The 13972-nt window shown below is 40.1% G+C and overlaps 2 protein-coding genes and 1 long non-coding RNA gene across 6 annotated transcripts; 1 reads left to right on the top strand and 2 right to left on the bottom strand.

Moving 5' to 3' along the window:
• Positions 1–970: 970 nt before the first annotated feature.
• LOC145549497 (uncharacterized) lies at positions 971–4966 on the bottom strand. Of its 2 annotated transcripts, XR_014085478.1 has the most exons (3): positions 4851–4957; positions 4116–4301; positions 971–3089 (listed from the first exon to the last, which is right to left on the bottom strand). It is a non-coding gene; the product is annotated as an uncharacterized LOC145549497 (long non-coding RNA). The 2 variants fall into 2 exon arrangements; XR_014085477.1 differs by having other exon boundaries at positions 971–4301; positions 4851–4966.
• On the top strand, positions 4673–9184 carry fhl2a (four and a half LIM domains 2a). 2 transcript variants are annotated; one of them, XM_081602010.1, is made up of 6 exons: positions 4673–4808; positions 6450–6625; positions 6714–6888; positions 8164–8333; positions 8411–8597; positions 8683–9184. In XM_081602010.1, the coding sequence occupies exons 2-6, from the start codon at positions 6470–6472 to the stop codon at positions 8832–8834; spliced, it is 840 nt and encodes a 279-aa protein (XP_081458136.1). In that variant the 5' UTR covers positions 4673–4808; positions 6450–6469; the 3' UTR covers positions 8835–9184. The 2 variants fall into 2 exon arrangements, with proteins under 2 accessions (XP_081458136.1, XP_008432965.1); XM_008434743.3 differs by lacking the exon at positions 4673–4808 and adding an exon at positions 5966–6359.
• Positions 9185–10184: 1000 nt separating this feature from the next.
• Positions 10185–13850, bottom strand: c2h2orf49 (chromosome 2 C2orf49 homolog). Of its 2 annotated transcripts, none has more exons than XM_008434722.3 (4): positions 13055–13850; positions 12712–12866; positions 11213–11465; positions 10185–11049 (listed from the first exon to the last, which is right to left on the bottom strand). In XM_008434722.3, exons 1-4 carry the CDS (start codon positions 13163–13165, stop codon positions 10993–10995), a joined length of 576 nt encoding a protein of 191 aa, XP_008432944.2. In that variant the 5' UTR covers positions 13166–13850; the 3' UTR covers positions 10185–10992. The 2 variants fall into 2 exon arrangements, with proteins under 2 accessions (XP_008432944.2, XP_008432952.2); XM_008434730.2 differs by having other exon boundaries at positions 12712–12921; positions 13055–13173.
• Between the last annotated feature and the right edge of the window lie 122 nt (positions 13851–13972).

The raw sequence follows: 13972 nt of genomic DNA, 5'->3' as shown, positions 1-13972 counted from the left end.
TAAAACAAAAATGTACAATAATTTTAGAATCCTGTGCAAGTACAACCCTAAATTAAATAAGAACGGGAAAGAATTTCATTCACACTGTAAAACTACACCGGATGGCCCTTTAAGGATGTGCTGAAAAAGAGGTTGCAAAAGTTTGTGGTAACTGCAACCCTGTTCTGATGTTTGGGAAAGAAAATCCAAATCAAATTGTGAAGGACAGAATTTGTTTCAAATTTGGTAAACAAAATCTTTAAACACTTGCTTTAAAAAAAAAAATTATTTAATGTTGCACAATAAACTTCTTCTTTGGGATAAAAGAAAGAAGCTGAGCTTTTGAGGCAGGTGTGACAGCATGAGGTATTTTGTGTGAAAATTAACATGGGCCAGGAAGAACATCAGACAAAAGAGAGATTTCAGTATCTAAATAAAGTGTCAGGTCAAAGCTGGGGTCGAAATACCCCCCTCCCTAGTCTCCGCAGGGGATTTGGTCGCCAAGGAACACAACACCAAGCTAAATGACGGAGGATTTGTTGTGTCATATTTAGACCCACACCACCACAGTGGCACCAAGTGCAAAAAGAGCGACAATGAGTTAAGGAGCCTTTTAATCATGCTCATAAATTCACAATTAGGTGGAAAAGAACCCACCAGAGCTGAAATAGGTGCCAAGTGGATGGATGCTCCAGCTTGAGAAGTTATGTGTGCATTGTGTTGATCAAAGAATCTGAAACTGCGGCAGGAGCTGTGTTCATAATTCATAAAGTAATTACTTGTTTATCTTTTCAGTCTGCCATACAAGGATAAGATTCTTTTTCACGTGAGAGTTATTTTTGCACTGGCCACATGAGCGTTCCTCAAATGATTTGTTTTCTCAAATGTGATTCATTTGAGAAAATGAATCCCAAGATCCCAATGATTTCCCAAGATTACATTCTTTCCTTTTATTTTGGTTTACTGACCGGATTCATAAAAAAGTCACATGTTGTAATATGATGTTTATTTGGGTACAACAAATAACAATGCACATAAATCTTTCCCTTTAATTAAATGAAAGGAGCTGATGAGATTGGTGTCTGCACTTATTTTGAAGAGGAAAGATACACTCCAAGACTGTTTCTGCGCCATAATTTAGGACGAACATTTTTAGTAACACTGAACACATCGGTGGTGGCAGCATCGTGCTGTGGTGAAGTTTTTCTACAAGTGGGACAGGTAAGATGTGTTTTAAAGATGCATGGAGTAAAATACGCAACAATCCAGGGAGAAAACTTGTCGAAGGCCTCAAAAGACTTGAAAACCGAAAACATTCAAGTGTAAGAATGGCCTAGTCAAAGTCCATGGAAGGGGTTTCTTCCCACTCTTTATTATCACTGCATAATCTGTCCTGGAAGCACTATCTGTACTGTGAGATTATTTGGGCATGTGATAAAAGAAATACTTCAGAGGGTTTTTTTAAAACGCTCCCTCTGTTTGTTCTTTTTGTATCTTATTATAATTGCAACAACAGCCTATGACAAAAGAGACAAAAAAATAGAGATCACAAGGGTCTAAATGCACTTTGCTAGACTGCTTTGGCTGCTATTTTCTGAAAAAAAGTTAGTCAAGTAAATTTATGCGTCTGTGTAGAATAATAAATTGTGCACAAAGATGCTGTGATGAATTGGTGTTTCCCATGAACACATGGGATATAGTCTTGTACATTTTGATAACACTTTTAGTTAATCTTATAAATGGTGAGACTATTATGAAAATAAATGTCTTAACTTGTCTGTGACGGGTCCAATGGAGGACGAAACTAAATTATCACAATTGTTATTCATTAAGGGAATTATTATGAGTATTATTTTAAATAACATCACAAATAAATATGCTGCACTTTCTAGAGCAGTGATACGGAAGTGTGCAAATGAACTAAAGATAGGAATCGTGCTTCAGGGACCAATCGCGCGGTGACACTTTTACAAGTTGTGGTTATCTCTGCTACTTTTCTTTTTCCACACTTCTTCCTTCCAATAAACTTTCTATTAATACACTGTCTAAGACACAGCTGTCTGTAAACAGGCGGCTTCTTTAGCAAGGACCTCGTGTGTTTTCCCTTCCTCATGCAGGGCGTCCGGCAGCTGTCTGCTGGACAGCTGGACAACTGTCACATCGGCAGTCTTCCCTATGGTTACATGAACCGTAAAAGAGTATTTCTCTGTTCATAATAATTTTTACATTAGTCTTGTATAACATGCAAATTTTCTGGGAAGTTTCACTTCATTAGCTGTGAGCCAAAACGAACAAAGACAACAGAAATACACTTGTAATATATGACTTTGTGTTATTAATTTATGAAAATTTTGATTTTTTTTTTTAGTTGGATTGTTGAAGTAACCAATTTTTTAATTGGCCACCCTGTAACAGGCTTAGAGTAATGGATGGAATTTACTTTTCAACAACAGTCTAATTCATTAACGTTGAACTTTTCCGTTACAACGAGCCTTTGTCATGTTCCTTCTGTCCTTCTTTCGGTTTGTAAAACGACACAGATTTCTCCCCTGCTGTTTTCATGCTCATCTAAACCACCTGGTAACTGCAGTCTCTTTTAAACCGCGTTCATGGAAGGTGGATATGAAACACCATCGGCTCACGTAATGTCAAGACGGGGACAGTTGCCTTCCTACTCCCACAGTGGAAACCCCAAATGATTGTATCCGTCTTCACCGGCTCTAACTGCCCCTCTGAGACGCTCATTATGACGCTGCACGTTCTTCGGAGCTGGTTGCCGGGATCCATTTCGACCACCTCCACATGGAGCGCAGTGAAGTTCTTCCAAAGGGCTGACACTGGATCTTGGATGACCCGGAGTAATTCCAGTCCAATTGGTTGCTGTGGCATTAATGATTAACAGTACTCTGGTGATGATGGGGACTGCCTGGGCTGACCTTTTCACGCGGCTGTATTTGTGGCCAGCGTAAGTACCGAGCTTTACCATCATGATAGTCCGGACAGCTGCACTTTTATCCGCTGGCCTTAGCAGCTGAGGTGGATGCCCTGGTTGGGAGGCTGCGGAGTGGAGGAGGGGAGGCTTTGCACCAGCTGAATGGAAAGAAGAAGAGCTGAAGAGAGAGGGAAAGCAAGGGGGCGTTATTTCAGCTGGGCATTAAAACAGAGTTGTCCCTTGAGGTATTAATTTGATCACATGTCTGAATCTAACCAGACTGAACCGAACTGATTGGCTCCCAATGCCTAATTGTACCACTAATGGCAACATTTCTATAATAATCAAATAAAATCTTCCTCCAGTCGTTTTACCGGAGCTAGCACAACATGATCTTCTGTTTGAGGTGCTGTCATCTGACTTCAATTTTACCTAGTACTAGTCAAAACTGCACAACTTCCTGTTTGTTCCAACTGTATAGTTCTAACCAGAGACACCAGCAGAGTGTTTTTATGGTTAGAAATGAAGAAAATTAGATGTTTATCTAATTTAATAATCGGTAGAATTTGGACTGGATCAGTTTGTTTTCTGAAATGTTTTTTATAAACTTGAGTGTTGTTTTTCAGAGGATAGCACAACAAACTCTTGATGCTCTGAATATGCACGCACGCACGCACACACACACACACACACACACACACACACACACACATATATATGACGATATATGTATATATATATATATATATATATAAACCCATTCAAACCATGAAGCAAGTCTAAAAACCAGAAGTCTAGCTTTAACCTAAACTGTAATTGTGTGTCTGTGTCCAGTGCATTTTTGGTTGAAACTAGCTGGTTCTTCATTCAGTGATACAATTAGGTTGGTAGAGAATGCACAATTGTACTCAAATAAGGGCAGAGCGACTTTAAAATCGCATTGCTCGAGTAGAAGTAAAAGCGTGGGGCAGAAAAACTACTTCTAGAAGTACGTACTTTTCAAAAAGTTACTCAAAATAAATGGAACTGAGTAAATGTAAAGAGGTACTATGAACTACAAACACAACTGAAAAGGAACAATTGTAAAAACTATAATATATGCTCTGTTGTCACCATCTAGAAACACAGATACACTTGGCGACATCACACACATGCAGCATCAAAATCAAAGTGGGTCCATGGTGATGCTTATTCTGAGAAATACCTTCCCAGAAAGATAGAGAGACTGGAAGAGCACCCACATGGAGTGTTATGGACGGGCCCAACGTGTGGATGGGAGACTGAAGGATTGCACACAAGAAAGCCAAACTTCCCTAGAAACTGCATGAGTCTCTGTTGTTAGCTGGCCTGGATACCGTAGCCACCCCACCGGGCTGGAAGACAGAGTCTCCTGTGAGGGAATGTGAGAAGACGTGGGGACAGATGAGACATCTGAGCATAGGAAATCCTCGCTAATCTGTGACATCATTGCAGGCATATAGGTAAAACATAACAAGTCAGCAGGGAAAAGCCCTGACAAATGAATTACTTTATGATCCAAGGAAGTTTTGACTGAGTGAGCCTCTGGTGAGTGCGTGAGAGAGAGACTGAGAAGAACAACTGAGTGACCTTAAAAGGCTACGTGGTCGTGCTGGTGCCTGAGTGTGGACATGAAAAGGGGCCTCGAGGGCTATCTCTCAGAGGTGCTGCTGTATTTATAGATCATCTCAAAAAAAAAACGAAAGAAAAAAAAGAACGACCCTGCCCCCATGCTGCACTCCTGGTCTACCCCTCCCTCATTTCCAATTAGCCCGTGATGGGTCGGCTAATGTAATCAGGAGTAACTACAGCACGCACGGAGCTTCCTCTCTCAGTCTGCCCCAGACTCAGCCCAGACACACACTCCTCACACAGGAAGGTAAGAGCCAAACTCAGCTCCTCTACTCATCCATCCACTCACCTGTCCATCCTTCTCTTCTTCTTCACTGGTCTTCATTCGCCATGTCCTCCTCCACTCTGAGGCCGTGCTGCTCGCTGGCATCCTCATGTGTGCCTCCCTTTTCCCACCCATCCATGTTCTCCTGTTTTCCAGCTGCACAAGATCCCTAATTGTTTACCTCCTCTTCATCCCTCCCTCCACTTTCCTCTCCATATTTCTGTGCAAAATAAACACTTTGAAAATCTGCTAATTGAATTTTATAGAGCTAGTTTAACCCTTTCCCTCATGTCTTCTCTTCATCCAAGAGAGACTCTTGTTGCAAATTGAAAAGTGGTGACTGTCCTTTGATGTTGTGATGCTGATCATGATCAACTATTACAGGGACATCTGATGTTTGGCTTCAGCATTAAATCTAGTGAGCATCGACCGGTGAACATGTACTTGTTTAGTTGACTTGCACTATGGGACGTACATAAAGTTAAACCCTTGCAAATTAAGCCCTAAGTTGTTTTAACTCTATTATCCACTTTAAAGGCTGTAATTAATGTGCTGATGTAAACCTGTGTTTAATTGAAAAGGAATGCCCTCGTGATTTGTTGCTTTGGAAAAGCACCTAATCCCAGAAAATAGTCAAAGCATCTCAATCAGAGTATGTACAAGTCGTTGCAATATTTAACACAACTTTAAAAGCAACTATCAGCATCAATAAAACATCTGGAGGCTTGGAGAGAAAAAAAAAGCAGCAAATGACATTTTTTTTATTCTCTCATTTCTTTCTCTGGGAAATTGTAAGTTTTATTTCAGATTTAAAGACGTTTTTAAAAGAGGCCGCCTTTTCTTTAGAGGCAAAAGCTCACTGGAGGTTAAATTCCTTGCAGTCGGGCTCCCAGATGGATGGGCATCAAAGCGGACCCCCGAACCTGACAAAACAGCTGCATGGCACGTCCAAATAGCTGCAGGTCTTATTTGTGGCCTTTCAGATTATCTTTCCGTATTTTTAGGAGTCAGATAAATCCTTATATAAGCTAGGTGAGTCATGGTGGGAGCAGCAGACAATGAGGGAATGTGGGAGGGGTCGACTGCGTTTGTAACAGAGAGGCACGGACGGGATTAAAAGTCTTGGTTTTGTCCAGATAAAAAATGGTATTGCCTCCTCGATTCCAAGAGGATCCCCCCCCAGTCGGTCACAGGTCTCGTTTTAAAACTATGAGCCAGACATGAAGAACGGACAAAACTGACTGGACTTGTAAGAAAAATACGTAGTATCGCAGTACAAGGTAAACCCCAAGCAGCTGCTTGTTTTTTAATAGTCATTACTACGAGAGCCGCTCACAATGACCAGGGAAACAGGGATCTAGCGCTGACAGTTGGAAGTGAGGCCCTGTATGGGTCAGTACACACTTGCATAGTGGGCGTTGGTATGCAGGGAGGGCAAGTGTTGACTGTCTCTAAGCAGGGCTGATGGGAGTTATTTATATCTCCGCAACCGGTCACTCTCTGCTCCTGATGCACAGAACAAAGTGAAATCTGGTAGGAAAGATTAGAGAGAAAACTGTTTTCCTTTATTTTCTTTGGAAAGGTCTTACAAACAAATAAAGCCTGCACTCTTTCGATTCCCAGGTGAGTGACTCTTGGTCAAAATGACCGAGCGCTACGACTGCCACTACTGCAAGGAGTCCCTGTTTGGGAAAAAGTACGTTCTTCGAGAGGACAACCCTTACTGTGTGAAATGTTACGAGAGCCTGTACTCCAACACTTGTGAAGAGTGCAAGAAACCCATTGGCTGCAACACCAGGGTAAGTGACTGAATTGAAAAAGAAACACTACAGACGTGCAAGATGAGACTGTGTCAGCTTGGCAACAACTATCTGACATTCCTTGCAGGATCTGTCCTACAAGGACCGTCACTGGCATGAGGACTGCTTCAAGTGCTTCCAGTGCAAGCGCTCCCTGGTGGACAAGCCGTTCTCCACCAAGGATGAGCAACTTCTTTGCACCGAGTGCTACTCCAATGAGTATTCCTCCAAGTGCCATGAGTGCAAGAAAACCATCATGCCAGGTAAAAAGGAAATCAAATATACCATGGAAAGATTTTTAGATTTTCCTTTCAAGAGTTTTGATGTGACCAAAGGCAGGCAATTTGGGGGACGTTTCCTGAGAGGCGGGTGGGCTGGGGTGAGCAGCGGCATTTCTAGCATTACTTCTGCCTTAGGTGAGCTCTTATTTCTGCAAGTTGAGTACTGCTTGCACTGCCCAAAATGGTTCCATTCACCATTAAATGGACATGCATGTAAGCAATTCAAAACTTATTTGATGCCCAACTTTTAAAGAATTGACAAGATATTTTTGAGTGCCTGTTACCTCCGTGATCAGGCTGAGGTAGCCCTATGGACGCTCACAATGAAATGTAGAAAGAAGTGACCGAAAATAATTCAATCGCCAGAGGCATCAATAAGTGAAGTGGCATTCACAAAATGTTCATTTTAAATCTACGTCCTCATCACAACACATCAACACTTAAATATGCATTATAATCTGGCATAGTGATTACCAACTGGCAGGTTTCCATCCATCCATTTACTTACAACCTTGTCCCCAGTGGGGTCAGAAGGGGTGCTGGTGCCTATCTCCAGGTTGACATTTTGGGCGAGAGGCAGGGTACACCCTGGACATATCGCCAGTCCATCACAGGGCAACACCGACCGGTTTGTCAAATGAATAAAGATAAGAAGAAAAGAAGACAAAAGACAACATGTCTACTTTTCTAACTTCCAGCTACTTGTGGCTCTGCTGCATTGCTACTATCAGCTTGTACATGAACAGGAAACATTTAGAAAACTTTCACTTTCCACTCGTGTTTTTTGTTTGGTTGGTAGAATGCAAACTTCTACTGACCTTTTTTTGTTTGTTTTCCCACCTTTTAATTTTTTTTTTACACACAACACCTCTTTCTATTAAAATTATACAATTGTAAACAACTTAAGAAATAACCAAGGTTCAGTCTTCCTTGAGTGTAGCTGAAATACTCTTATTTGGCCACCTACAGCAGAAAGCCAAAAATTTAAACTATAAATGAGGAAAACATAACTTTGTGGTGCATAGATGTACAAGATGAACTCCAGCTGCTTAGTGCCGATTTAACTCGGGTTAAATTTAATTACACCATTCACAATGCAACCAGTCTTATCCAAACTGAACCGATTGTTATGAGTATACCCAATTACCCAATTACTCTATTAGGATTCAAAGCTGATTCCTATAATTCTCTCTCAGCACTGCTTCTTTTTCCATCTCTTTAACTTCCTGTTGCCTCTTCCATCTCAATTTCCTGAAGGCTCCAGGAAAATGGAGCACAAGGGCAACAGCTGGCATGAGACCTGCTTCACCTGCAAGCGATGCCAGCAGCCAATCGGCACCAAGAGTTTCATCCCGAAGGAGAGTCAGAACTTCTGTGTGCCCTGCTACGAGAAGCAGTTTGCCATGCAGTGTGTGCACTGTAAGAAGGTAGGACTTCAAGCACATCTATGTGTATTTACGAAACTTTCTTGTGTGCTCGATAAGATGATGCTCATTCTGATTAGCCCATCACTACCGGTGGGGTGACCTACCGTGACCAGCCCTGGCATAAGGACTGCTTCCTGTGCACTAGCTGCAAACAGCAGCTGTCCGGCCAGAGGTTCACCTCCAGAGACGACTTTGCCTACTGTCTGAACTGCTTCTGCAACCTTTATGCCAAGAAGTGTGCCTCCTGCACCACCCCGATTAGTGGTAATCAAACAATCCTCGTGCTAACTGGATCCAAAACTGCTTTTCTCAAGTCTCCTGATGGTAGACTTGATGTTTTTTCCTTCAGGTCTCGGAGGAAGCAAATACATCTCCTTCGAGGAGCGCCAGTGGCACAACGACTGCTTCAACTGCAAGAAGTGCTCCGTGTCCCTGGTTGGCCGTGGCTTCTTGACTGAACGGGATGATATCCTGTGCCCAGAGTGTGGCAAAGACATCTAACTCTGCCTGAGGGATAACAATACAACTAACAAATGGCATATATTGAATAAGTAATATTAGACAATAAAGTATAGCATCTTTAGCATAACTATGACTGTACATTGTTTTTAGCTCCGGATTGCACACTAATCGTGTTTTTTGACTTCATGACGCTTATTCAAAGTTACCTGTAAGTTCCTTCAAGATGAAAATGTATTTACTAATAAAGTATCTGTAGGCATGAATGTAAAGGGTTTTCTCAAATGCAGAATTTGAACTACGCTCACCCTTGTATTTTCTTGGGAGAGTGAAAGACAGATGTTTAAGTCAAAAATTAAAAAAAAGAAATAAACGAAATGAATAAAATGAAAGCTGAATTGTAAATTTGTTTTACCTCAAAATTTTTCAGATTTTGTCACAGTTCATCCACAAATGTCACTGCATATTACTGGGATTTTATGTGGAAATGTTTAGAGCCAATGTTTAAACCACCACTTCCTAATCATAATAAATATAAATAGTATGGCTTCTCATCTACAATGATGGCTCAAGCAAACAGCCAAGAGGCTCAAAGCAGCTCTGGAGGAGCTGCAGAGAGATACAGCTCAGGTGGGAGAATCTGTCAAGATATATTATTAGTCAAGCGCTCAACAAATCTGGCCTTCATGGAAAAGTAACAAGAAGAAATCCAACAGAAATCACGTTTAAATTAAGCAGCAAATTATGCAGTTTATTCAGCAAACATTTGGGAGACGGGAGGGGAAAAAAACTACTTTTTGGCCTACAATGGAGTGAATTAGATCAAAGCATATTAACGTGTTAAAATGACCAAGTGAAAGTCCAAACCTAAATCAGTTTGAAAATCGGTGCCAACATTTGAAAGTGTAAGTTGCAAGACGGATGTGTAAACCTGGCAGAGACACACTACAAAAGACTTGAAGCAGCAATTCAGGCAATAAATACTATTTGCATTGTGCTACGACCCTAATAAAGCCATATTGAACAAAATACATGTTTGCTCACTACTAAAAAGTATTTAAAAGATGAGAAAAAAAACACTCTGGAGGAGCTTTAGATAAAACGCAAGTAGTATATTAGTTCTTGAAAGCATTTATTGAAAAGTATTTTCCTAGGACTGATAAAAAGTTGATATGATGAGAACATCCAAGCTACCGATAATTATCAATTAATTTTTGTAGCCTTTTATAATGTGCAAACAAAATGACTTAGAAAAAAATTAAAGGTCTTTGACAATAATATTTGATTTCATAATATAACAGTACGTCATGTGCTGTAAATTTTACAATAAATGTTTATGAAATAATTGAGACAAAACCAACAAACTTTCCTCCAAGACTTAAGGCAACAAAGAAGTGTGTTGAGAATTTATTTTAAAAAACTGTTTCTACAAATGCTGAAAACATTTTTTTTCCTGTGTGTTTGTAATGAACTTTGTCTACATCAAAGACATCAGCTGCAAAGGGAAATTATCCTAACCAATAAATACAGCATTACAGGGATCTAAGCTCGGGTCGGTTTACGCTCAATATACAAAAGTTTTCATAGTTTTCCCAAACCTTCCGCTTGATGCCTATTTAACCCTTGAGCATGATCAGTTAAGGATTTTAAAAATATTACTAAATAAAACCTTGACCTTACTGGAATTACAGCAAAAACTGAAAAGCATCCATTGGTTACCAAATGACATCGATTCAACTTCTAAACAATGTAGTTATTAGGGAAACAAGTCTCTCACTGGTGCATCAATATGTCTATCCGTATCAAAGTGTAGGATTCTTCTGTAGGTTTTATAAACCAGGAAAATCACATTTTCATCAAATACATGAAAGCATCAACAGTCATTGTTATTAAATAAAAAAAAAAAACAAGATGGGAGATGCTGGCTATGAGGACATAAAGGGCACTTGAGGCTGCAAAAAGCAACCAGGAAGATCTTGACTTCGACAAGCAGGGTTGATCTCCTGAGCGTCTCTGTCCACCATAAATAAGAATATTAAAGGGGTCCTTTGTGACGTCTAAAAAAAAAACCCCCCAAAAAAACGCTCATTACATCTTTTAGTTGGAAAACTGTGATGGTGAGAGGTTAGGCTGTGAGAGGTAAAAGACATGATGGGGAGAGATTTATGGATGAGTCTGAGCTGCCATGCTGGGTCAGGTGTCATGGCCACGTTATGTGTTGGATCTTTTTCTTCACCTCTGCAGATTTTAGAGCATCCTGAAAAAACAAGAGAAAATTAACCATAACGCTTAATCGTTGTTATAGTCTTTTAAAAACAATATTTGTTCCATTTTCTTTTATGGAAAACTCCTCGAGCTGTTATAGTACCATATTATGAACTGATTTGAAAGATTTCCAGTCAATCAAAGTAACTTCCTACCGAGTCGCCTGCGTCCCGTTTGAGGTTTGCGGTTTCAGAGCTGCGATGTGTGGACGAGGGAGACAACGATGAAGTGCCTGAGAGTTTGCGGATGGGGTTGGAAAGATTAGCAGCAGGAGGAGGTTTCAGTCTGTCTGTGACTCCGGCGGAGCCTTTCGTGCCCTCGAGTTTCTTCACTTTCAGCGGGGACGACTGAGTGGACTTCCCGTCAAACGCAATCAGAGGTCTCTTCCTGTGTTGGTCATTATAGGAGCTGGGAACACGACAAAAATATCCAACAGATGTTCAGATGCTTAGTCAAAGATAGACACATCTGCAAAGGGATGAGTAAATACTGAGAAGGTCAGAGCTGTTTTAAATTTTTTTTTCTTACTATTTCTTACATTTACGGTGGACAATTTCTTGTGATCAACCTCAGATCCCAGTAGGGATTTTCCAACTGTGCAAATGAATATCTACTACAGTTAATCCAGTCTGACGCAAGTGACACACCTGATACTAAAATATAATTAGATTTTGTTGAATTATGATGTCTCAAAACCATGTTTCCAGGGGTGCTACAGTGGCGCAGGGCTAAATAATGACCCATGTATGCAGGCCTTAGTCCTTAATGCAGCCATAGGTTCGAGTCCTGGCCTAATGCCCTTTCATGCATGTCTTTCCCCTCTCTCATTACCCACTTTCATGTCTGACCACTCTCAAATAAAGGCCACTAAAAACCAATAAAACAATAAAAAAAAAATTAAAAAAAAAACATGCTTCCAAGAACCACACCGGATGAGAATATTATAGAAAATAAATTAATTATCAGCTGTAAAGCTGAGTAAGAATCATCCATAAGATATGAATTTATTGACGAACGGTTGGTATAAGGACTGTGCCCGAAATCAATTGCAAAGAATAAAAAGCCTTACTAAATACAACACATTTTGAGGGAAACATGTAGTCTCTCAAAATGTTTCAGAAGATCAACAATAAATCAATATTTAAAAGAGACAAGTTGACCTGGAAGGTATTTGAAAGATACTGTCAGCAATAGCTTGGCAGGAGAGTTAGTATGATGTAGAACAGATTGCTGTCAAAAACAATCATGCATTGTACTCTCTTTATGTACATTTTACTTCATAAGGTTACATCTTTATGTAACAATAATAATATAAAAATAAAGAATGACTTGGGAAATGCTCATCTAAAATCCTTATGTGTGTTTTTTTGATATTAGAGGCTTACAAAGAAATAAAAAAAATGCAACTTCTTTTAATACTTAGCTTTGTCTAAAATCGATATTTTATTTATTTGCTCACTTTATGTGTTCTTGTTTTTTTTATTATTATTATTTTTATTTTATTTTGTGGTGATAAGTGACACGTGGGACAATATGAAAGAGCTCCTTGGGATAAATATAGAAAAAGTAGCCTAACCGACAGCAAGAAATGCATCCTTCAGGTAAAACCCATTAATGTCCTGCAGCCTGAAGAGTGAACCTTGACCTTTCTGACCTGTGCCCAGCGGCTGTCTGTCTCCCCTGGCTCTTCTGCATCCTCCGTCCCCAGCGGTTGTTGGGTAAAGTCCTCTGCGGCAGAGGGATGACATGCCGCAGGTAGAGCTCTGTGAGCCGGTCCCTGTCTTCACAGGCTCTGGTACTGACATTTCTCTGGTTCAGAACAAAGAAAACCTCTGAATCCAACATAAAATTCACACAGCACGCACTGAGAGAGAGAGAGCGAGAGAGAGAGAGAAAAACAGCCCTACTGTTTAGCTGACAAGCTACATTTTCAACATTCTTCGTTTTTTCTACAATAAAATGATTACTTCCGCATCCCTCTTCAACATTTAACTCACCTCCTTTAAAATGAGCTGCATAAAATCTTGAGATAGGAGCTCAGGGTGAAGTAAGAAGTCCGCATCTGAGGTCGAAACACTCTGTTTATTTTGTCCTGTGGCAGCAGCCATTGTTGCTACTCTTCTTCTTTGAGGAATTATCGACGATAGCTTCTCCTTTGCAATCCTGCACTGCCGCCTGCTGGACACAACAGGCTCTTTCTACTGTGTCTTTCAGAAGGCTGTTTTCTTTCTTAATTTCTTGGTAAATTACGACATTTCATGATAAACAAAACTCTCGAATAGGAAAGGATAATTCGAAAAAGGCACTAACTCCCGGCAGGTCAAGCAGCCACAGAAGATGGATGAGCAGATAGATGGATGGACAAAGGCCTAAAGACTATATATTTTTTCCTATTCCAGGAAAAACACACACACTTAGTGGAACTTCATACAAAAAATCTTTAATAACCTAGCTTTGCCTTTCAAAAAATTAGAAATTAAACTCAATAAACATTTAAAACTGACAAAACAACAGTTTGATATTACAAAATTCTGCACTTCTTGGTTTTGGTTCGGTTTTTTTTTATATATAGCTTACTGAACATTTATATTGTCTGATTTGTCTGTAACTCCCTCACTTTTACACATCTGACAACAAAAGTATTTTTTCCCACAATGATTTGTTTCAGGACAACAGGTTACAGCTTGCAGCAGACAGGTCAAACCAGTAGATCACAGGGGAAGATGTAAAACAGGTGGAACTTCTGTAATAATTTGCAAACTAAGCATCTATTTACTCATGGAAACAAACAGTAGACAATATACTGCACATGATGTTTGCAGGAGATATGATGTTTTCTTGTATTTCATTTTTTTACCTTTTTGTGCACGGAAAGGACACACTGGCTCAGTGCCATATAAGACTGTTCACACCAA

This window comes from Poecilia reticulata, chromosome 2 (assembly GCF_904066995.2).
Source record: "Poecilia reticulata chromosome 2, P_reticulata-male-v2, whole genome shotgun sequence".
Taxonomy (NCBI): domain Eukaryota; kingdom Metazoa; phylum Chordata; class Actinopteri; order Cyprinodontiformes; family Poeciliidae; genus Poecilia; species Poecilia reticulata.
This window is presented reverse-complemented; position numbering and strand designations above follow the sequence as displayed.

Coding starts and splice junctions, on each gene's coding strand:
- fhl2a (XM_081602010.1), top strand. CDS start 6,470: ATGACCGAGCGCTACGACTGCCACTACTGCAAGGAGTCCCTGTTTGGG. Junction 6,889..8,163: donor CAAGAAAACCATCATGCCAG/GTAAAAAGGAAA, acceptor AATTTCCTGAAG/GCTCCAGGAAAATGGAGCAC. Junction 8,598..8,682: donor CTGCACCACCCCGATTAGTG/GTAATCAAACAA, acceptor TTTTTCCTTCAG/GTCTCGGAGGAAGCAAATAC.
- c2h2orf49 (XM_008434722.3), bottom strand. CDS start 13,165: ATGGCTGCTGCCACAGGACAAAATAAACAGAGTGTTTCGACCTCAGAT. Junction 11,466..12,711: donor CAGACAGCCGCTGGGCACAG/GTCAGAAAGGTC, acceptor TCGTGTTCCCAG/CTCCTATAATGACCAACACA. Junction 11,050..11,212: donor AACGGGACGCAGGCGACTCG/GTAGGAAGTTAC, acceptor TTGTTTTTTCAG/GATGCTCTAAAATCTGCAGA.